General features: G+C 44.4%; 1 protein-coding gene across 1 annotated transcript; it reads right to left on the bottom strand.

Moving 5' to 3' along the window:
• Nucleotides 1-890: 890 nt before the first annotated feature.
• Nucleotides 891-20,425, bottom strand: ETFB (electron transfer flavoprotein subunit beta). The gene is made up of 7 exons (XM_058195952.1): nucleotides 20,217-20,425; nucleotides 17,487-17,645; nucleotides 10,757-10,915; nucleotides 9,247-9,309; nucleotides 7,675-7,833; nucleotides 4,732-4,911; nucleotides 891-1,146 (listed from the first exon to the last, which is right to left on the bottom strand). Exons 1-6 carry the CDS (start codon nucleotides 20,406-20,408, stop codon nucleotides 4,741-4,743), a joined length of 903 nt encoding a protein of 300 aa, XP_058051935.1. The 5' UTR covers nucleotides 20,409-20,425; the 3' UTR covers nucleotides 891-1,146; nucleotides 4,732-4,740.
• Nucleotides 20,426-22,066: the final 1,641 nt, after the last annotated feature.

Here is a 22,066-nt window from a genome sequence, read left to right as displayed (position 1 = left end):
ACATATGCATTCCTCTGTCCTACTCAGAAACGAACTGACGTATATCAGAGGCGCGTTGTCAATAAACCTCCTGCTGTTCCCTCCCTTATGAATATGAGATGCAAGGAAGACTTTGGACCCAGCCCGACCTCAAAGAAAGCTTCTGAAGGCCCCTTTGATCCAACGAGCCCTGAAAAGGGGCATTTCACATCCGTCTTGGAAAGACGGAGCCATAAACCCCGCTATGCTAATTTTAGGGAACCAGGAAAAAAAAAAAAAGAAATCTATAAAGGGCTGTTAGATAATCAAAGTACGTCTTTTCTTTCTCAGCCTTCGCTTAAGAGCCAGCCTGCACAAATAGAAGGGCAACCGAAGTGAAACGGGCTTTTAGATATTGACAGCTGTGTCAGTTTCAGGTTATTATTATTTAAAGGCTGAGCTGCGCTGTACACCTTAGAGACTGATTTGAATAGAGCAGAAACCTGCACAATGTTTAACTACCTTTTTCAGACGCCAGAGACGTTGGCAACAAAAGACAGAAGGGCTATAAATGGAATATTTCCCAATATAAGGCTCCTCATGGAGTATAGAGAAAGGAACTGTGGTTGTGCCTTTTTGTTTTGTTTTGTACTGTTTTGCCTAAAAGCCAACAAGAACTCGGCGCTAGTCTTGAAATCCTGCACCCGTTTAATGAAGGAAAGTTAGCCTCCAACTATGCCTTGCAAAAAAAAAGAAAAAAGAAAAAGGTGAGCTGTTCAGACACTACATCTACAAACCATGGGCCATTAAAAACAAAACACACACACACACACAAACAAGAAACCCTTCTGAATGCCTAGGGCAGATCATTTACTGCAGGAGGATTGAAGCAATTAATTGGGAATGCAAAAGAAAACAGCAGAGACATGACATTTGCTCCGAGCACCTTCAAAAGATCACATGACGTTTATTGCAAACCAACCCATCATTAGTACAGAAAATAGAATTAAACTCTCATTTGGCTCTCTCCGGCGGGCCAGCTGAGATGGAAGGCAGCATGGTTGTGTGATTTCAGAGGGACCGGGGTCCCGACAGGATGGGCTCTCCAAGACTGGAAGATGGGCTCTCTGAAGGCCACACCCATTCCTAAAGCCGGAGATCCACCCGTAGCAGCATCTCAAGGCAAGGCTGAAAGAGAGAAGAAAGGCCAAAATCCTTTAGGCCTGTTACTAGAACTATACTCGGCAGCTGAACCTCGGAAAGTGGATTCCATCATACAGTAAATGAGTCATTAAACTTGGCCTCTGGTGTCGGTTCTTAATTTTTGCATAGCTCCTAAAGATTGAGATACTTTATAAATAAATAAATAAATAAATAAATAAATAAATGCCAGTCCTCTACCAATGAAGGATGTTCAGAGCTTTTTTAAAAAAAACCCAGTTCAATTCAGGCATCTTACACCAGCTGTTAACCAAAGTCACAATATTTTTTGGATAACGAATGCGACAACTCAATATATCTACTGAACAAAGCTTTTTCCGCACTGGCAACAGGAAGGGCATCCGGCCATTAAATATTTTGCTACCTCCATTCAGTTGCCCAGACTCCACCTCGCAAGGGATTATGGGGTTGTTAAATGATGATGAAACGTGACAACTCGATAAGTATTTGAGGTGCAGTGGCGCAGTGGTTAGAGTGCAGTACTGTAGGCTCCTCCTGCTGACTGCTGGCTGCCTTCAATTTGGCAGTTCAAATCTCACCAGGATCAAGGTTGACTCAGCCTTCCATCCTTCCAAGGTGGGTAAAACAAGGACCCAGATGGTTGGAGGCAATATATTGACTCTGTAAACTGTTTAGAGAGGGCTGTAATGCACTGTAAAGCGATATATAAGTGCTATTGCTATTTGAAAGCCTCAGTTAGCCGGGAAGGATGGAAGAAATAAACCAAAATGGTGGGAATCAATCAGGTTGGGAAAAGCTGCCCTATCATTCAAATAAAGAAAAACTCGTTGTGGAAGTTGATTAACATGAGAAAATGGATCTTTCTCATGTACAAATGCCTAGTCTTTAATCTTTGATGGTATAATGGGTTTCTTTTTTCAATAGCTTGCATATCGTGGAAAACGACATACTTTGTAGCCTACTGGGATTTATAAAATGAATGTTTATTTTTATCCTCTCCCCCCACACCCAAAAAATAAAATAAAAACCCCTTACATGCTTTCATATCTTGCTAAATGCTGCAAAAAATCCCCTGGAAGGGGAAGAAACCCAAAGAAGTCCCAAAACAATGGGGTACCATGATGATGGAGCTGGGAGAGGCTGCCTCAGCCGACAGGACATATCCTTCTTAGACGATTATAAATGACTGAAGCTTTTTTTTTTTATGTTGATGCTACAAAATATCATCCATCAGAGTTGGGAGGGATATATCCATTCGCTGACGATATTTTCAAAAGAAATGTCTTCATCTAATCAATAAGAAAAACCTAAACGCTTAAAAATACTGCTGACCATCGACTTCGCTTGCTAAAATGCCAGCTCGAGGGAGTATCGTGAAAGAGAGGCCTAGCTCAGGGTAGGATCCTGGACACGGAGCGGGAACGCTCAGGATGCGATAAGAGCAGTGCAGCCCCAAAACCAGCCAGCATCAAAGGGAACTGAATCCAGGCTGCTACGATTTGAGCGCTTCCAAGGGTCATCTGGCCAGGCACAGCTGGGGACAAGGCTGGATTTGATGGGTGCTCGTCATCTCCAGCCGCACAGCTCTTGCGCTCTTTTTTATTTCCATTTTTAATGAGATGGAAGGCCCCACAGTGAAAAACGAATCCAAGGGATGACTCATCACTCAATGGCCCCTGCTTCTCCCTCTGGGCCCTTGGAAATCTCATGCATAAAATCTCAGGCAAGGCAGGCCTGCGCGAAGCCTCGATCGGGAGGCTCAGTCTGAAGAGGATTCAAAACTGAGCTGGCCTTCTGATTTGATTGTCAAATCGAATGCGTTTCAAATTGGTGAGGCAAGGCAGAAAGCTTTTGTATCTGCACAAAAGGTGCCCCCCTCTCCTCCCCCCCAAAAAAAAATCTAATTTGGAAAAATGAATTGACTCAACTTGACACTTTTTGAACTGAATGGATCTAACGGACAAATCAAATCAAATCCAGTTCGCCCAGGCTTGAGAGAAAGCAAAAAAGGAATGAGCTGGCAGAACAAAGATGCTGGATTTGGATTGAGACTCCAAACTGAGACGAATTTGGGGGAAATCATTCCTTTGCAGACCAAACTGCAACCCAGAGTTATGGTCTGGTGAATATAATGTGTGTATCTTGAGATCAGGAAGACCTGAGCGATAAATAAGAGAAACTATGTTTTGGCCTATCTGCCTTCTACACAATGATGACACAAGTGGATGTTTAGGATAGCTCAAACACGCTTTACATATTGCTGTATGTTCCCTTTCAGTTTAAACAGAGCAGATTTTAGCTGTGTTTAAAAATAAAAAAGTCGCTACGAACCTCCGTGAGTTCATGGTTTTGATTCTCTGTGGAGCCAAGAAAAATCTGATTTTAGTGCTCAGGGGTTTAATAAATCAGAGCGGATTTGCATCTATTTCCTTTTATTTTTGCTGGGGAAAAAAAAAATGCAGGCCTTCGGAAGACCCTGGTGGCAAATATCGGGCAAAAAGGAAAGGAACAGGAACGACAAGCGGGCTACACAATGTCAGGGAGAATAAAGCCAGGATCCAGTGACAACCCTTTTTTCTCCAGGGTGCTGTTACCAAGTGTGAAATCCCCATATTCATCAGTAGAAGCGAGAAACAAGGGCCATTCTCTCAACTGAGCCATTAATCTATTAAATGTGTTAGATTCTTTTAAATTACGGGGACACAATTAATTGAATATTGATAACAGTCCGCCCTAAACATCCACTTTAATCCTTCGCAGTTCTTCTTTCCTTGCTAATTTTTTTTTCCATGAAGAAAGAGGAGAAAGCTCTAAGATTTCTCCTTATAAGGAGGGAGAAAATAAGGGGTCCACTTTGGTGCGTACCTGGGGTGGGAAACTGAGTCATCTACATTTCCCACCCCAGGCAAAATCCTGGATTTTATGAATTCATCTCACTATAAATGGACACTGGAAGAAGCAAACAAAATTTGTCATCCTAAAGATTAGTGATGGTAAACCTTTTCGGTCATGCGGAAATGTCACGTGAGCGCTCGTCGAGGCTGCGCTCCAGAAAAGCCAAACTTCCAGGTTCTAGAATGCATGCGCGCTAGACGATCAGCTGGTTGGCACGGATACGCAGGCCAGTTCTCGGCACTGCCGCACACTCGTCGGGGCTGCATGACGAGCCACTTTGGGCCCGCGTGCCATTGGTTCGCCACCACGGCTATAGATCAAAATTTGCGTTAAGAGTCAAAAAGGTTCTTACGTCTGCCAAAATTTATGGTTATTTGCATTTATGGCCATTTCGACATCCTGCATTCAGGTGATCACATTTTACGATGGCTTTGCTGAAAGCCGACATTTACTTCCGGTTTCTGGCAAAACTGCCTCCATAGTGAACCATCAGGTCACATAATGACCACTGCAAAAAAGATAACAAAATTGGGGTTGCTCGTGTGGCTGACCCGATTTACAAGTGTCATGACTTATGACTGTGGTGGTGGACAGATTCCATAATGGTTGTAAGTTGAGGACTATAGTTGCAGTGAATTTATGCAGCACCGGTCTACTCCACACTCTTTCCCACCCACCCCCACTTATCAAAATTACCTAAATTGCTCAGATCCGCCCGATCTCCTTCAGCTTAGCAACTAGATCTTCCACCGTTTCTACTTTGACTCCGGCCTTGCGCTGAGGAGGATCTTCCACGCTCAGGGTCTTCACTCGAGGCGTGATATCCACGCCAAGATCAGATGGCTTCACCATCTCCATTTTCTTCTTTTTGGCTTTCTGGGAAAAAAGATGGTTCGAATAAAGTTTGTTTGTTTGTTTTTACACTGACTGAGTTTTGTACTACCTACTGGGACTTGGGTCGCAACACACCTCCCCTTCTGTTACTTGAGCATTTTGCCTTTAAACACTTAGAGATGTCAATACAGGTAGTGCTCGACTTACGACAGTTCATTTAGTGACTGTTTGAAGTTACAAAGGCACTGAAAAACTTAAGACTGTTGCAGCATCCCCATGGTCCACGTGATCAAAATTCAGATGCTCAGCAACTGGTTCATATTCATCATGGCTGTAGCGTTCTGGGGTCACGCAATCCCCTTTTGAGACCTTCTGACAAGCAAAGTCAATGGGGGAGCCAGATTCACTTAACAAACCGGGTGACTAACTTATGAACTGCAGTGTTTTACTTAACAACTGTGGCAAGAAAGATCATAAATTGGGGCAAAACTCACTTAATGAATCCACTTAATGGATTACACCCCAAGGTTCTGAAGGAACTGGCAGACGTGATCTCAGAACCACTGAACTATATCTTTCAAAGATCCTGGAGCACAGGGGAGCTGCCAGAGGACTGGAAAAGAGCTGATGTAGTTCCCATCTTCAAAAAAGGAAAAAAAACAGATCCAGGAAACTACAGACCTATCAGTCTGACCTCAATACCGGGGAAGATTCTGGAAAAGATAATCAAGCAACGAATCACCGAACACCTAGAAGCAAACAAAGTAATAACCAAAAGCCAACATGGGTTTGTCAAAAACAGATCATGCCAGACTAATCTTATCGCATTCTTTGACAAAATGACAAAATTAGTAGACCAGAGGAATGCTGTCGATATAATTTACTTGGACTTCAGTAAAGCATTTGATAAAGTAGACCATAACCTACTACTAGATAAAGTAGAAAAATGTGGGTTAGACAGCACCACCACCAGATGGATTCGTAATTGGCTGACCAACCGCACTCAACGTGTAGTCCTCAACGGAACTACATCCACATGGAGGGAAGTATGCAGTGGAGTACCCCAAGGCTCTGTTTTAGGCCCAGTACTCTTCAACATCTTCATCAATGACTTGGACGAGGGGATAGATGGGGAACTCATCAAATTTGCAGATGACACCAAGCTGGCAGGAATAGCCAACACTCCAGAAGATAGGCTCAAGTTACAGAAAGATCTTGACAGACTTGAACATTGGGCGCTATCTAACAAAATGAAATTCAACAGTGAAAAAAGTAAGGTTCTACATTTAGGCCAAAAAAACAAAATGCACCAGTACCGTATATGTGGTACCTTGCTCAATAGTAGTACCTGTGAGAGGGATCTTGGAGTCCTAGTGGATAACCATTTAGATATGAGCCAGCAGTGCAGCAGCTGTTAAAAAAGCCAACACAGTTCTGGGCTGCATAAACAGAGGGATAGAATCAAGATCACGTGAAGTGTTAGTACCACTTTATAATGCCTTGGTAAGGCCACACTTGGAATATTGCATCCAGTTTTGGTCGCCACGATGTAAAAAAGATGTTGAGACTCTAGAAAGAGTGCAGAGAAGAGCAACAAAGATGATTAGGGACTGGAGGATAAAACATATGAAGAACGGTTGCAGGAACTGGGTATGTCTAGTTTAACAAAAAGAAGGACTAGGGAGACATGATAGCTGTGTTCCAATATCTCAGGGGCTGCCACAAAGAAGAGGAGTCAGGCTGTTCTCCAAAGCACCTGAGGGTAGAACAAGAAGCAATGGGTGGAAACTGGTCAAAGAAAGAAGCAACTTAGAACTAAGGAGAAATTTCCTGACAGTTAGAACAATTAATAAGTGGAACGACTTGCCTTCAGAAGTTGTGAATGCTCCAACACTGGAAATTTTTAAGAAAATGTTGGATAACCATCTGACTGAGATGGTGTAGGGTTTCCTGCCTGGGCAGGGGGTTGGACTAGAAGGCCTCCAAGGTCCCTTCCAACTCTGTTGTTATGTTATGTTATGTTATGTTATGTTATGTTATGTTATGAATGTTTCACTTAACAAACAGAAATCTTGGTTTCAACTGTGGTCGTGAGTCGAGGACTACCTATATAGCCTCAAGCTACTGAATGCTTACTCTTGTTCAGGGTAGAAAGCACTGCAAAAGATAAGATGAGGATGAATTAAATTCAAAGGTTATTTCGCTTATATTTAATGGTAAAATTAAAATATTCAATATAACTGACTGCAGGGATACAGTTCTCCTTTGGGCCCCTATTCTATGTTTCCATCCAGAGCTATCGGGAGGCCTTTCATGTCACTATCAAAAATGTTCTATGAGAGATAGAATACTATAAAATCTGGAATAAAGTATACTAATGGTTGGAAAGGAGAAAAGGAGTTGGAACAAAAAAGATTTAGCGCTTGTAGAATTAATACTGGATAATATTTAGACAAATATGTAAATGAGTACAAAGGATATGTATAGAAGAACAAAGTAGCAAGGTATGTTAAACAGTAATTATATTTGTTGTTATGTTAAAAGTATGTATGGGTATGCCAAGACCAGGATGGTCACACTGCGTCCAATGTTTTTAATGTTTATTTAATAAAAATCTTTTTAAAAAAAGTTCTATGGGCTTCCCAGAGACTCCAGGTTTGACCTCTCCCTTCTCCAAAGCCATGCAGCTCCAAAGCAGATGCCCAGGGAAGCCCTTCCCTTAATCTTAAAGCTGTACACCCACTGAGATGGTTTGCTGGAGCAGGTAAGGAGCAGCGGAGTAAGAAAGAGGTGTCAGGATCCTACCATGATGTTGGGCAGAGTCGCGTAGCGAGGCTCATTCAGTCGTAAATCGGCAGTCACCACTGCAGGCAGCTTCAGGCGCACCGTCTCCAGACCTCCATCGATTTCCCGCTCAACCTTCAGCCAGTCCCCATCCAGGCTCACTTCTGAGGCAAAGGTTCCCTGCCGAGGAAAACGAACAGCTGCTTCCATTAAAAGCAGGGCAAGTTTGATTTGTCCCAAAATGACAAATTCCTTAAACAGGGGCTACGTGAGGTGTGTTGTTGCGCACACCTCAACATACGTACCAATCTTTTCAAATCGCCCTATTTAAGAAAACAATTCTAGGTCATAAATGGGGATTATGAGACAAGACTCATCTGTCTAAACACAACTGAGGTGGCTTTACTGCAATACCATCTTCAAACTCCAGGCAATAACACCAGCTAGGCGAGGGGTCCCCAACCGGACCACGGCACAGTAGCAACTCGGCTGTGCAAACAAGTGAAGCCCCATCCGCTGGATGCAGGCAGCACACGAAACCACACTCCCTCTGGTCCGGGGAAAAACTTCTCTCTACGGAACCTGTCTCTGGTGCCCAAAAGGTTGGGGACCACTGAATTAGGCAATTAAGTTCTTGATAACAACAATGCATCCCAGAATTAAAATACCCTAAAGCCGAGCCTGCCAGCCTGTGTGATGTAGTTGCAAGGGCTCCAAGTAAAAAACATTCTGCCCAGCAAAGCAGACCCCAGCCAAAAAACAACAACAAACACCCCAGTGAATCATAGAAAGGCCTGCACACTTCACCTGTCGATTCCACTGTCAAACAGGCAGAGATCGCCGTGGCCATCTCTCTGGAAATGTGACCATGGTGCAAACGCGTAAAATTTGAGCTGGACACTAACAAGGTTTGCCTGCCCACTGATTAGACCACAAACCCAGCCACATAGTAGAAAAAAAGAGTGAAGAATTATCCCTCTGGGAAGATGAAGAAAACAGGACCAAAGGACTAACTGCCTTTAAAATAAGGCATGGAGATTTCTATTCCAAACAAAACAAACAAACGAAATAAAAGGATTTATATTCTCGAATTATGGGGAAGCAGGAGATACATTTTTGTATAAATCTATCGGTGCGAACAAGTCGGCACAAATGTGACACACTGGCTGTCTTGAAGGACCGTGCTGTCCGAAGACGTCTCCGTGCTCATGTGGCCGGCATGACTGAACGCCAAAGGCGCATGGAACGCTGTTACCTTCCCACCAAAGGTGGTCCCTATTTTTTTCTACTTGCATTTTTTTCCGAACTGCTAGGTTGGTAGAAGCTGGGACAAGTAACGGGAGCTCACCCCGTTACATGGCACTAGGGATTCGAACCGCTGAACATGCCGACCTTTCGATTGACAAGCTCAGCATCTTAGCCACTGAGCCACCATGCCCCTTCTCTTCTTTTACTAGGAGACAATTTGTTCTAGGACATCGAAGTGTCAAACCACCATTCAACTGTCCATCTGACTGTTCCATTCACTGAAGCAAAGGAAACAGTTATGTACCTTTAAGCATAGGGTCACAAACGGAGAGGCTTCTAATTTACCTGAGGCCAGTCAAGAAATGCTGCAGTCATCTGCCCTGTCTGGTTACAGTCATCATCAATGGCCTGAGGTAAAGAGAGAGAGAGAGAGAGAGAGAAAAAAAGGGGGGGGGAGGAGAGAGGGAAGTTCATAGGAAGCATTGCTGGTTTTACAGGTTAATTTCCCCCGCCCCCAATAATGGCCAGGAAATATGTACTACAAAGAGCGCTCTATTGTGGGGATGATTGGTTTCGCGGTAAAACTTGGCTTGGGAATGTTGACTCAACTTCACAAGAATGCATATTCACATTCACAAATAAATGCACCTTTCCAATTCAAGGTAGGGCTGGTTCGACTGCCCTTTCCTTCTGAGAAAAGTCAACAGCTGCAACATGAAACCAAACTGCTTGTGCTCAGTAATGGCCATCGCAAAACCAGGTTCCCCGTTTTTCAGGGCCAGAAAAGCAGCTTCAGCCAGTAAAGGGGAAAAAAAACACATCGTGGCCTATTTTGCCATTCCTTCCTCAAACCCCGAATGGCTCTTATAGCCCAGCTTTCCAGCTATTAGGGAGGACGGCATAAGCCTTGCCGGATCAAATCCACTCCTGCATTTTCTTGGAAAGCCATCAGTTTTTGCAAGGCTCAGCTCTGCCTCTTCTGGCCTCGGGCCTAGTGGGCTTGGCCCTTTTGGCATCATCGGCCTTTCCTTGCTTGCCATCTGTCTCAGTTGAGTGATGGAGCTCGTTTCGTTGGCCAGGCTTGCTTTATCAGATTAGAAATGCACTTACTCTCTGCTCTGTTGCTATCCAGAGTAAGCTGCTGCTCTTTTACAATATATGAAATGCCGACTGGTTGGGTACAGGTAGTCCTCGACTTATGACTTAGCGACCGTTTGAAATTCTATCAGGCCTATTTGGAGGTACTTATGATTCATATTTGAAGTTCCAACAGCCCTGCGTTGACAGCCGTCTGCACCCTTCTGCAGTCATGTGGCCATGTTTTACAACAGTTTTGTCCAAAACCGGCATCTACTTCTGGTTTTTTGGCAAAACCATGCCCATAGCGAGCGACCAGTTTCCTTAATGTCTGTGGAGTTGTTTAACGACCACTGTAAAGAAGATTGTAAAATTGGATCTGTCATGTGACTCATTTTATAACCGTCATGAATTACAACCGCAATGGGCAGGGTCCATTGCTCAAGGACTACCTGTACTTTGGCCTTCTGCCTTCTCAAAAATGTTAAGGTCTAGAAACTTAGCCTTGGGTGGAGACTGCCCAAGATTCAGAATGCCACTGGTTTCTGCATGGAAAATAGAATAGAGTAGAGTAGAGTAGAGTAGAATAGAATAGAATTCTTTATTGGCCAAGTGTGATTGGACACACAAGGAATTTGTCTTGGTGCACAAGCTCTCGGTGTACATAAAAGAAGAGTTCATCAAGAATCATAAGTTACAACACTTAATGGTACTCATAGGGTATTTATTTTTATCATATTTATCTCCAAATGCAGCCCCTCCCTTCCTTTTCTCTCACCTGCTTCCCTAGCAGCAGAAGATTGATATTTTCTTTCTTGGCAAGCGCTGCCAGGATCTTTGAAACCTGGAAGGGGGTGAGGCTCTCGTAGTCCTTTGCAGGAATCTCCACGTGGACCCCCCGGTCAGCTCCCATTGCAAGGGCTGTGCGGATCGTCTCCTGCAGATACGACAAAAGAACAGGCCTCCAAACGTGGTTGTTTCCCCAGTGTTTTTAAAACTTCAGTTTTGTTCTAGAGCTGGAGTTTGGCCTAGAGTTCTCTCTCTGTTGTGAAGCACTTGGTAGCCAGCGCCTAATGAGTTTGGCAGTTGGAAATTGTGATTGCCCCAACACTGGAGGCTCTTAAGAAGAGACTGGATAGCCAACTATCAGAAATATTAGTTCTCTTGCGAGAGCAGGGGGTTGGACTAAATGATCTCCAAGGTCCCTCCCAACTCTGTTATTGTTACAGTTTTCATAACTCAGCCCGCATCCAAAAACAGGATAGGATGCTTTTGTTGCAGACGACTTTGGATAGCTAGAGAAGACAGTTAAAGTTAAAGACAGATAAGCATCACATTGTAACTGCACTGTGCCCTTAAGATGGAAAACGTGATAAACCAGACTTCTGCAGACTTGACAATTTTAAGATGTGTGAAATTTCAATCCAAAAATTCCCCAGCCAGCATGCTTTCCCCAGCAAATATTGGGCTGGGAAATTCTGGGAGTTGAAGTCCACACATCTTCAAGATGCCAAGCTTGAAAAAAAACATTGCTTTAAACCCAATTATGTAAAGCAGGGGTCTCCAACCTTGGTCCCTTTAAGACTTGTGGACTTAGCAAAGCTGGCTGAAGAACTCTGGGAGTTGAAGTCCACAAGTCTTAAATGGACCAAGGTTGGAGACCCCTGATGTAAAGTAATACCCAGATATCTACCCAGGGCCCTGGGGATTCCAGAGTTGAGCTGCCTCGTATCCTTGTTTACAGGAATCCTGGAATTTGAAGCAACCTATGTGGAACTACCTTAGTTGACCTTCACAACCCTCCTTGCAGGCAAAGCCAAGGCTGAAAATATGGCTGTCCAATGAATATCACGGTTAAAGTGGAATTCAGGTCTCTCATGTGTCTTGGGCTTACTTGCCAACTTCCTTATTAGGATGAGCTACAACACCAACTCTGTTGCATTTTTACTCAGAACGTCCTTTGAAAATCCGTATGCCCATCTTCTGCTCCGAAACTGCAATTCCACTGTGGTAGGTAACATATCAACGAAATGAGGGAAGAGAGTGTCAGAAACTGTACAGCAGGAACCTGCAAATGTTCATGCCGGAGAACAGCCCCATCATTTCGCCCAAGGTGCAAAGCATTTATAAGATAAGCCGCCACCGCACTGGTCCCCATTCACAAATCAGATCTATTCACTTCACCAGCAACAGAGATAGCTAACATAAAAGGGAACAATGCTATTCTAAAGACGCTTGAAAGCCAAGGCTGAGATTTAATGTGGGCATGTGTCTCCCGCCAAGCCCACCTATTTCCCCGTATCTTGTCATTTGGTGGAAATGCTGTCCATATGGAATATTTATCTTACGCTGAGCTGAAAGACAATTGATGTGATGTTTTAATGATGTACGAGGCTAGCATGAATGAACCGGAGATTGCTTTTTCAGCATCGTTGTTGATAGCAACGTGGAGGGGGGAAGGGGATGCTTCCCCACTGGGAACACAGCCAAGGTGCAAGACACATCCGTTATCAGATGCACAGAAGCTGCTGAGCTAGCAGATGTAAAGGCAACCCGGTGCCAGGTAGACCCTTATAGTATCAGAGAAAATAATCAGTAACAGAAGGGGAAGGCTGCCTTGGAGATATTTCCCCCCACCCCCACCCCCCAATCTCTGAGACTAAGGGATTATCAGCAGCAGGCTGACAAGGCAGCCAAAAATAAATAAATAGTAACAATAATAATAAAAAAAAGACTACAAGAGCAACCCAGCAAGTGAAGGTCATGAGGAAGTGGAAGCAGCAGTGCAGAAAATAACCGATGACGGCGGAGCTGTCAGGAAGCCTCATTGACAGAAAATAGAATAGAACCAGATCTGGGGAGGGGCAGGGGCAGGGGAGAAAAGGAGGCCTGGCTGAATCAGGTGCTGGCATAAACTGAAGGTGAAAACACCAGAGATACAATACCAACAAAAATCTTGGGACCTCAGGAAAAGAGCAGGAAAGGATCCAACTTTGTCATCACACTTGAGTCCAAGAAAGCTACCGGATCTCCCAATCTCCTGGTTTCTAATCTGATGCATTAACCACTAGATCAAACTCGCCTTTGGCTTAATCCTAGAAGAGAAGGGCGCAGAACATATGTTCCTTCGCTCTACTGACAACTGGAAGAATTTCAGTAGAGGGAAATAAGCCTTTGTCAACTGATTATAAAGAAGCAAGGAGAATGTTCTCTCTGCATTCTTGTTCTTTAGGACTGAAATGCAGTATTAAATTTGCACGTGTAAATCTGTCTAGGGCATAATTCACTCCTGGAGCTATTTCCTATCCTCTGAACCAATGGTTCCCAACCAGTGTGCCGCGGCACTAAGGGGTGCCGTGAGATCTTTTGAGGGTGCCGGGAACTTTTGAGCTACGGAGATTTTAAATATCTATTTCCTTATAAGGGTGCCGGGAACTTTTGAAAGGCTTTCCAAGGGTGCCTCAAACAAGAAAAGGTTGTGCCTCAAACAAGAAAAGGTTGGGAACCACTGCTCTGAACTACCGCTTGGTATTAACTTCACCCCCACTGTAAAAAACAACTATTTTTACGATTGGTTTTGGCTTGTTAGATATCATAATTATTGTTGTTGTTGTTGTTTTTTAAAAAAAAACACCTCTCTGTTTTTTTTTTATTTATTTATTTATTTATCAAACTTCTATACCGCCCTTCTCCCGAAGGACTCAGGGCGGTGTACAGCCTTCATTTAAAACAATAAATATACATATTAAAATAACCATTAAAAAGCTTATTCAATGAAAGGCCAGATTAAAACCGTCGATTGACCATAAAAATACCCAATAAAATTACCATTAAAAGTTTAAAATTTAAATTTAGAATTTAAAAAGTCAGGCCAGTCCTGCTTGTATAAATAAATAAGTTTTCAGTTCGGCGGAAGGTCCAAGGTCAGGCAATTGGCGAAACCGGGGAAGTTCGCTCCAGAGAGTAGGTGCTCCCACAGAAGGACCTTCCCTGGGGCCGCCAGCCGACACTGCTTGGCGGACGGCACTGAGAAGACCCTCTCTGTGAGAGCGCACGGGTCGGTGGGAGGCATGTGGAACAGCAGGCGGTCCCGTAAGTACCGGGCCCTAAGCCATGGGCGCTTTGAAGGTGGTAACCAAAACCTTGAAGCGCACCGGAAGACCACAGGTAGCCAGTGCAGACTGCGCAGGAGAGGTGTTACCGGGAGCAACGCGGTGCTCCTCAATCACCCGCAGCTGCATTCTGGACTAACTGCAGTCTCCGGGTACACTTCAAAGGTAGCCCCATGTAGAGAGCATTGCAATAATCCAGTCGAGAAGTGACGAGAGCATGAGTGACCGTGCATAAGGCATCCCGGTCAAGAAAGGGGCGCAACTGGCGGACCAGGCGAACCTGGTAAAAAGCTCTCCTGGAGACGGCCGTCAAGTGATCTTCAAACGACAGCCGTTCATCCAGGAGAACGCCCAAGTTGCGCACTCTTCCCGTGGGGGCCAGTGACCCGCCCCCAACAGCCAGCCGCGGTTGCAGCTGACTGTACCGGGATGCCGGCATCCACAGCCACTCCGTCTTGGATGGATTGAGTCTGAGTCTGTTTCTCCCCATCCAGACCCGTACGGCCTCCAAACAACGGGACAGCACTTCGACAGCTTCGCTGGGGTGGCCTGGGTGGAAAAGTACAGCTGAGTATCATCAGCGTACAGATGATAACTCACCCCAAAGCCACTGATGACCTCGCCCAACGGTTTCATGTAGATGTTGAACAGGAGGCGAGAGAATCGACCCCGCGGCACCCCACAAGTGAGGCGCCCGCGCCGATCTCTGCCCCTGTCAACACCGACTGCGACCGGTCGGAGAGGTAGGAGGAGAACCACCGATAAACGGTGCCTCCCACTCCCAACCCCTCCAACCGGCGCAGCAGGATACCATGGTCGATGGTATCAAAAGCCGATGAGAGATCCAACAGGACCAGGGCAGAGGAACAACCCCTATCCCTGGCCCTCCAGAGGTCATCCACCAACGCGACCAAAGCTGTCTCCGTGCTATAACCGGGCCGGAAGCCGGACTGGAACGGGTCTAGATAGACAGCTTCCTCCAGGTACTGAGGGAACTGCCGTGCCACCACACTCTCTACAACCTTCGCAACAAAGCGAAGGTTGGAGACTGGACGATAATTACCCAAAATAGCTGGGTCCAGGGAAGGCTTCTTGAGGAGGGGTCTCACCACCGCCTCTTTGCTTGTTTTGGATCTGTTGTAAGGCACAAACATATTCTAATCGGAATCCCTTACTTTCCAAAGCTTGTTTTATGGGCTTCTGTGCTTCAGATCAGAAAGCCCCACTAATTGCACATGAAAACCCAGTCCAAGTCTCAACTGTTCTATCCACTCCACCTTGAACATGCTTCAAGCTACAATTCCCCACTTGCTTTGGTCGTTGTGTCACTGATGCCTCCTACACAATGCACACAAGTACGTCACCAAGTTCTCTCGTATGCAGCTGGTGCCGCCTGGTGGCCACCAGACCCTTTTGAGAAGCTAAGCCAACCCTATCCCTTCTCCCTTCGTATTCAGCCATTCGCTCACTACATTCTCTTGGCTTCATCCATTCAAGAACTTTGCATGGAAGGAAGGAATCCGAGCTCCAGTTTGGGTGAAATGCATTGGAAAGAAGAAGAATGTTTGATGTATGCGGTAATTCTAGTCCCACCTTATGTATGGAAAAAATGGCTGGGTGACTTTGGGCCAGTCACTCTTATCTCAGCCCAACCCACCATGATGTTGTGGGGAAAATAGGAGGAGGAGGAAGTATTAAGTACGCCTTGCATTTTTAGTTACTTATTAAGTAAATAAAACTGGGGTAAAATGTAGTAAGTTAAATAAAGAAATGATAAAAACTTCCAATATCAGAAAGGTTTGATAAGCTTAAGTTGGTAAGCTAAGCCTAGCCCTTTGAGATCATTTTTATTTTATAGAATTAGAAAGTTGGAGGTGCTCCAAGTTCAATTGCCTGCTAGTACAGGTCTCGAGACTACAGCAAATACCATTAAAAGATGGTTATTTGAACATATCCAGTAGAAGTTACTTTACCCCCTTGCTAGGTAGATCATTCCTTTGTTGGTTTGTCAAAACTGAATCAATCAATCAGAATAGATCTGGAAGAGACCTTGGAAGTCTTCTAGTCCAGCCCCCTGCTCAAGCAGTAGAGCCTATATCATTTCAGATAGATGGCTGTCCAGTCTCTTCTTAAAACCCTCCATTGATGAAACACCTACAACTTCTGAAGGCAAGCCATTCCACTGGTTAATTGTCCTCAGTGTTAGGAAGTTTCTCCTTAATTCCAGGTTGCTTCTCTCCTTGATTAGTGGTCTTACTAAGGCTTTATAAAGCGGTACTAATACTTCATGTGATTTTGATTCTAAACAGATGTCTCTGTTTAGACAACCAAGGCTTTTTTGATGGCTGCTGCACATTTCTGCTTTCTAGAATCCTGCTTGCTAGATCCATTATTCTGAACCCTGAGCTCTACAACAATAGATAATAGATTGTGCTTTCTTAGGTAGTTGAGGAATAATGCATCACTTTTTAGGCTAAACACAGAGTTCTCCCAGAGGCCTAGTTCCCAGTGCTCTGATCATCCTCATTGTCCTTCTCTGCACCTGTTTCACTTTTCCTGAACGGTTCTTAGAAAGTCAGATGCCCAGAAATAGGAATGGTACAGGACAGTCTGATATAGTGGAACTATTATTTCTGGTGCTTTAGGAATTTTTATTGCTGCATCCTAACTCATGCTTGACTTTCTGCATTGACGTCACACTGCTGACTCATCTTCAGCTTGTCATGATTCCAAGTCATGTAGAGTACTGCTGAGTCATACGTTCCCTAGCAGATTCCTATACATTTGATTTTCTTTAGGTTCCTAATTTCAATCTTCTGTTTTTAGCCTTATTCTTGAAACTATTTATTATGCCTGATCATTAACATGCCAAGTACTTTATCCTATTCAATTCCTTCTTGATCTGAAATGCAGCAGTGCAAGGGACACTGAGAAAACAAATGTCTTAGCAAGAAGATTTGTGGGAAATGGACTTATATCCACCCATCTTGCTAAGAAGCCTTTTTGTCCAAATGAAGCGGGAGCCCCAAAATATTTATCCGAATGATGTGATGTCTCTCTCTTCTATCCAAGAAATAAACTAAAATTTTGGAAAACGCAAATGAGGGCACAATAAATCTCTGGATAAAGATGGATTCAAAACCTCTGATTATTGACCACAACATTCATAGGGTAAGTTCTTTTAACATATAGGATGATCAGAATTTTAATTCAGCACCCAACACTATGCAAATAAAAACTGATGGGCAACACTGAAAGGAACTACAGCAGTTCCAGAGCACGGCAATTAGATTTTAGATATTATTAAAGAGATGGGCTAAGCCCCAGCTTAGTACCAAACTAGAACATTCATATTTTTCATATTGGCAAAACAGACCAAGGGAAAAGCATTCTTACCTGGCACTGCTGTGGGCCACAGCTTACAGCAATTATCTCTGAGACAAGTTTTTTCTCCTTGAGACGGACAGCCTCCTCTACAGCGATCTCACAGAAGGGGTTCATTGAGTGCTTGACCCCATCGGTCACCACCCCCGAATTGTCTGGTTTTACCCGTACCTGCAAAAGAACACAATCTATTAAGAAAGAATCTCAGGGAAACACAAAAGTAGAGAACATTTAGAAAACATTTCCAGTTCTTTAGGGCAGTGTTTCTCAAGCTCAGCAACTCAGCAAGATGTCTGGAGTTCGACTTCTTGAATCCCCCAGGCTAGCTAGGGAATTCTGGGAGCTGAGCTGCATTCATTTTAAATCTGCTGGGGTTGAGAAACACTGCTTTAAGAGAATGAGATTTGATAACTTAATACAAGCTTTGTCTGGCCCAAAGAAGAAATTTTACCAGCTGAAAAACCAGCAGTTTCAATTTCACCAGATCTCCTATCATCTAAGCATGTACAATGCAGAGCACCTTGAAGATTTCAGTTAAATTAACCGCAAATAAATTTCTTAGGCAAGACTTTTTTTCTATCTGTGTCATGTGTCAGTTTACTAGAAACACAGGTGCTGGTGTAACCTCAAGCTCATTCATTTCACTGTATTATTTTTAGTTTACAGGTCAAAGCTGTCAAATTTCCATAGATACACACACGATGATACATTTTATGGTATGGAAATAAAAGTATCTTTTAAAACAGCAACAAATGGTAGAGGGATAAAGTTGAAATTAATATTAAGACTTATCTGCAGCCATTCTTTAAATTATGCATTTATTTCCAATTATTGCTTTTTTTCTACATGATTATCCTTGAGCAGGCATGTAAATTACAGTAAATTACACTTAGATGCACACGAAACATCATGCATATCAACACAGCCCATCTTCTCTTTCTCGTTATCTACTGTGCAGTGATATAACACCCCTAAGCAAGAGCCACAATGGGCAAGTATGAAATGTGGCACATTAAAAAACTAAACTAGTCACAAAGGTGTAAGTCACAGAGGACTAGGACCAGATACTTAAATTCAAATTCATTCTTGACCACCATGGAGGTTTCCCGAGTAACTTTGAGCCACTTGCAACCTATCCCGCAGTGGATGCTGTGGCAGGCAGCACTTGCAAGCCAGAGTATATCCTGTAGTGCTTATAGTGCTGGACTGAGACCTGTCCTGTCTTGAAACTCACCTGGTGATTCAAGGCTAGTCACCCCAACCTATTATTCCACAGGACTCTTTGCGGCGGGGACACAAAGAGGAGCTGGGACTACCACACATTCTCAAGAGGGAGAGCAAGATACACAGGTAGTCCTTGATTTACAACAATTCATTTAGTGGCCGTTCAAAGTTACAACGGCACTGAAAAAAGTGACTTACGAGGATTTTTCACCCTTACGACCGTTGAAGCATCCCCATGATCACGTGATTAAAATCCATATATATATGGATATATGATATATTTTTATTGTTTACATATGAACATATTGAATACAGTGTAATTGTCCTGGCATTCCACTTACTATAAAACAAAAGCAAAAAACATATATACTATTTTAACAGTGTTAGAGTTGTATAAAAGTTTCTGACCATCATATTCTAGTATGTCAACTTGTCCCAGGGGTCATATTCAGAGGTGGGTTTCAGCAGCTTCTGATCAGTTTTGGAGAACCGGCAGCAGAAATTTTGAGTAGTTTGGAGAACCGGTAGTAATCTCTACTACGGTACTACGGTAGTACTACTACTACTACGGTAGTAGTCTCTGCCTCCCAAGTCCCAGCTGATCGGGAGGAAATGCAGATTTTGCAGTATCCTTCCCCCGAGTGGGGTGGGAATGCAGATTTTACAGCATCCTTTCCCTGCCACGCCCACCAAGCCATGCCACACCCACCAAGCCACGCCTATAGAACCAGTAGTAAAAAAATTTGAAACCCACCACTGGTCATATTGATCCCCCTTTGTGACCTTGCAACAAAGTCAATGGGGAAGCCAGATTCACTTAACAACCGGGTTACTAACTTAACAACTGCAATGATTCGCTTAACAACTCGGGTAAGAAAAGCAGTGAAACAGGGCAAGACCCGCTTAACAAAGGTCTCACCCAGCAAGATAAGTTGCAGACTCGATTACGGTCAAGTTGAGGACTACCTGTAAAAGCAACGTCTAAAGTCGGAAAGGGAGAGCAGGAAAGACTCCCTTCTAACTGTTCATCAGGCTAGCAGAAAATAAAAAAAAAAATACTGGCAAGAAACTAGGCCTGCCCTTTTTTAAAAAATCTTACCAAAACCCTATTTTCTGAGGCTCCAAAGCCAGCCTTCCACCCCCAACCCGCAATTAGAACTACAGATCCCAGGATTCCCAGCGAGCAGAGGCAAGAGGAATTCTGGGAGTCCCTAACAGATGACGTCATCGTGTTCTCGGTGGTTGATGGCCGAAGATTACCACAGAAGACAACCCCCAACAACCCCTGGATAGAAAAGCGCAGCAAATCGGCTTCTTCATTATTGCCAAGGAAGGAACTCGAAACTAGGGCTAAGCAAGGAGAGAGATTTGATGCTGCCCGTGAGGGGCCTAATTCAAGAAAAGAGGCTTGTGGGGGATGAGACGGGTCCTAAATAATTAACAGACACGAAACTCGGGTGGACAGTTTCGAAATTCACGGTCCGGGAGGAGAACCCGAAAAGCCCGGCAAGCGCGCACCTTAACGGCATAGTCAATGACCCTCTTCACTCCCACCATTGCCCTCAGCCCGGCCGCCGCCATCTTGCCGCTCTTGAAGTCAGCGGCTCCGCCCACTCCTGCGCACGCATCTCGCTCTCTCCCCGCCCTTTCTATGGGCTCAGGCAACCCGAGGATGCGGATCGATATCCACCGCTCCCAGTGCAACTTCATGGGAAGGGAAAACCGGGAGAACAGGACAACGCCAAGGGAATGATTGGCGTTAAGGATGAGCCAATCCTAGCGGGCTTCTGCGCGAGACGGAGGGCGGGAGAAAAGGACGGTAATCAACCTCTTGGCCAATCATTCTCCGCCCCGGTACAGGGCAGCCAATAGGAAGTGCGGCTTCCTTCCCCCTCCCCCACGCTATCTCCCCGCGGGTTCTTGAGGTGAAGGAGACGTTGTCCCAGATTAGAGGCAAAAGGGCGGGAAGTGTCCCGCGCGGCAGGTTGCTGACGCGCTCGCTCCGTAGCGGGGCGTGCATTCTTTTTTTTTGGCACGGGCGGCCTCCCTTGTAAAGTAGTAGGGTCTCCTTGACGCTCTGGTGACTCTTTAGGACCATCTGCCCGTGCGAGCCTCTTAACTCGCGTCAGCCCAAGCACGTCTGAATGCGTTACCCGGATATCTCTACTTGATGGCAAGAAACGTCTCTCTGCTTCGCTGCCGTTCCAACGGTCTTAATTCCCACCCCCCCAATCTCCACAGGCGGAAATAAAAATACAACCGGAGGGATTTCAGAAAATGCTGTTTCTGGGAGAGCTGCAGAGCCCACTGGAGATCTCATTCAGATGAAAGATCTGCAGCTGGACTACATCACCCGTCATCCTTAACCAATGGAATCCTTTTTTTCCCTTGAGCAAAAAAAATAAATAAAAATGAATTCATGTCAGCCAAGTGCATGAAATGAGTTTATTATAGGTTAGGTGAAAGGAAGGATGAGAATAGACAAAAACAGGAGGGGAAGAGAGAGAGAGAGAGAAAGGAAGGAAGGAAAAGAAAGAAAGAAAGAAAAGTGAAACTTGGACAGACAAATTGCATCTCTCTTTTGCCGTTGTGGCAGCAGCCTGGCCTGCACCGTCATGTCGTCATCCGCCCTGATGACACTGAGGATCAGGAATAGTAAACTCGGGACGTCACCCCGCATGGGGACATCACAGCATCTCCCAGGAGGAACAAAGTTGTCTTTTTTCCGAACAAACACTGTGCCTGATCAGGCTCCTGTTAATTGTCTGCCATTCCCATGGTGCCTGGCTTTTATTCCTACTTTTCCTATTCCTACTTCCGTTTCTGGCTACTGGAGTCCGCTTTCTTCTTGGAAGGGTCCTCTGCCCAGGGTGTAAATACTTCTGTAGTCGTCAGAGCCTCTGCAGTTTCCTCCTCTTCCCATCGTTTTGCCACAAAGTGGGAAACCCCTAAAAAGTAAAAAAAAACAAAAACCCACACCCAAACCTTAGTTTCCAGTAGGATTCTGTCTCATATTTATCAACCTAAAAGGAGGATGCTCCTTAAATTGAGATCAATGCTTCAGGATTTCATCTGGTTTTCTTGGCAAATTATTATATATATTTTTAATGCTACCTTTATATTTGATCAATTTAAGCTAGCAAACATACTCATATTTATATATTCAATCAAGTTATGGCTACATACCTGATACTTCTGCAGCTTCTATTTTCCTCACAAGAACAACCTTGTTAGATGGGTTGGCTTTCATGCCTAAGGGAGGCCTAGAATTCATCATCTGATGGCTTCTAGGTCAACAGCTTAACCAATTTAACAAACTTGTTCCATATGAAAGTGATTTGCCATTAACTTTTTTCAGGGTTTTTTCT

The sequence above is a fragment of the Ahaetulla prasina genome, chromosome 10, assembly GCF_028640845.1.
Source record: "Ahaetulla prasina isolate Xishuangbanna chromosome 10, ASM2864084v1, whole genome shotgun sequence".
NCBI lineage: Eukaryota > Metazoa > Chordata > Lepidosauria > Squamata > Colubridae > Ahaetulla > Ahaetulla prasina.
This window is presented reverse-complemented; position numbering and strand designations above follow the sequence as displayed.

Excerpts from the sequence above, each read along its gene's own strand:
- ETFB (XM_058195952.1), bottom strand. The coding sequence starts at position 20,408 with ATGAAGTTGCACTGGGAGCGGTGGATATCGATCCGCATCCTCGGGTTG. Across the intron at positions 10,916-17,486 it reads GTGGCCCACAGCAGTGCCAG|GAGACGATCCGCACAGCCCT; the intron begins GTAAGAATGCTT and ends TCGTATCTGCAG. Across the intron at positions 4,912-7,674 it reads CGACTCTGCCCAACATCATG|AAAGCCAAAAAGAAGAAAAT; the intron begins GTAGGATCCTGA and ends CTTTTTTCCCAG.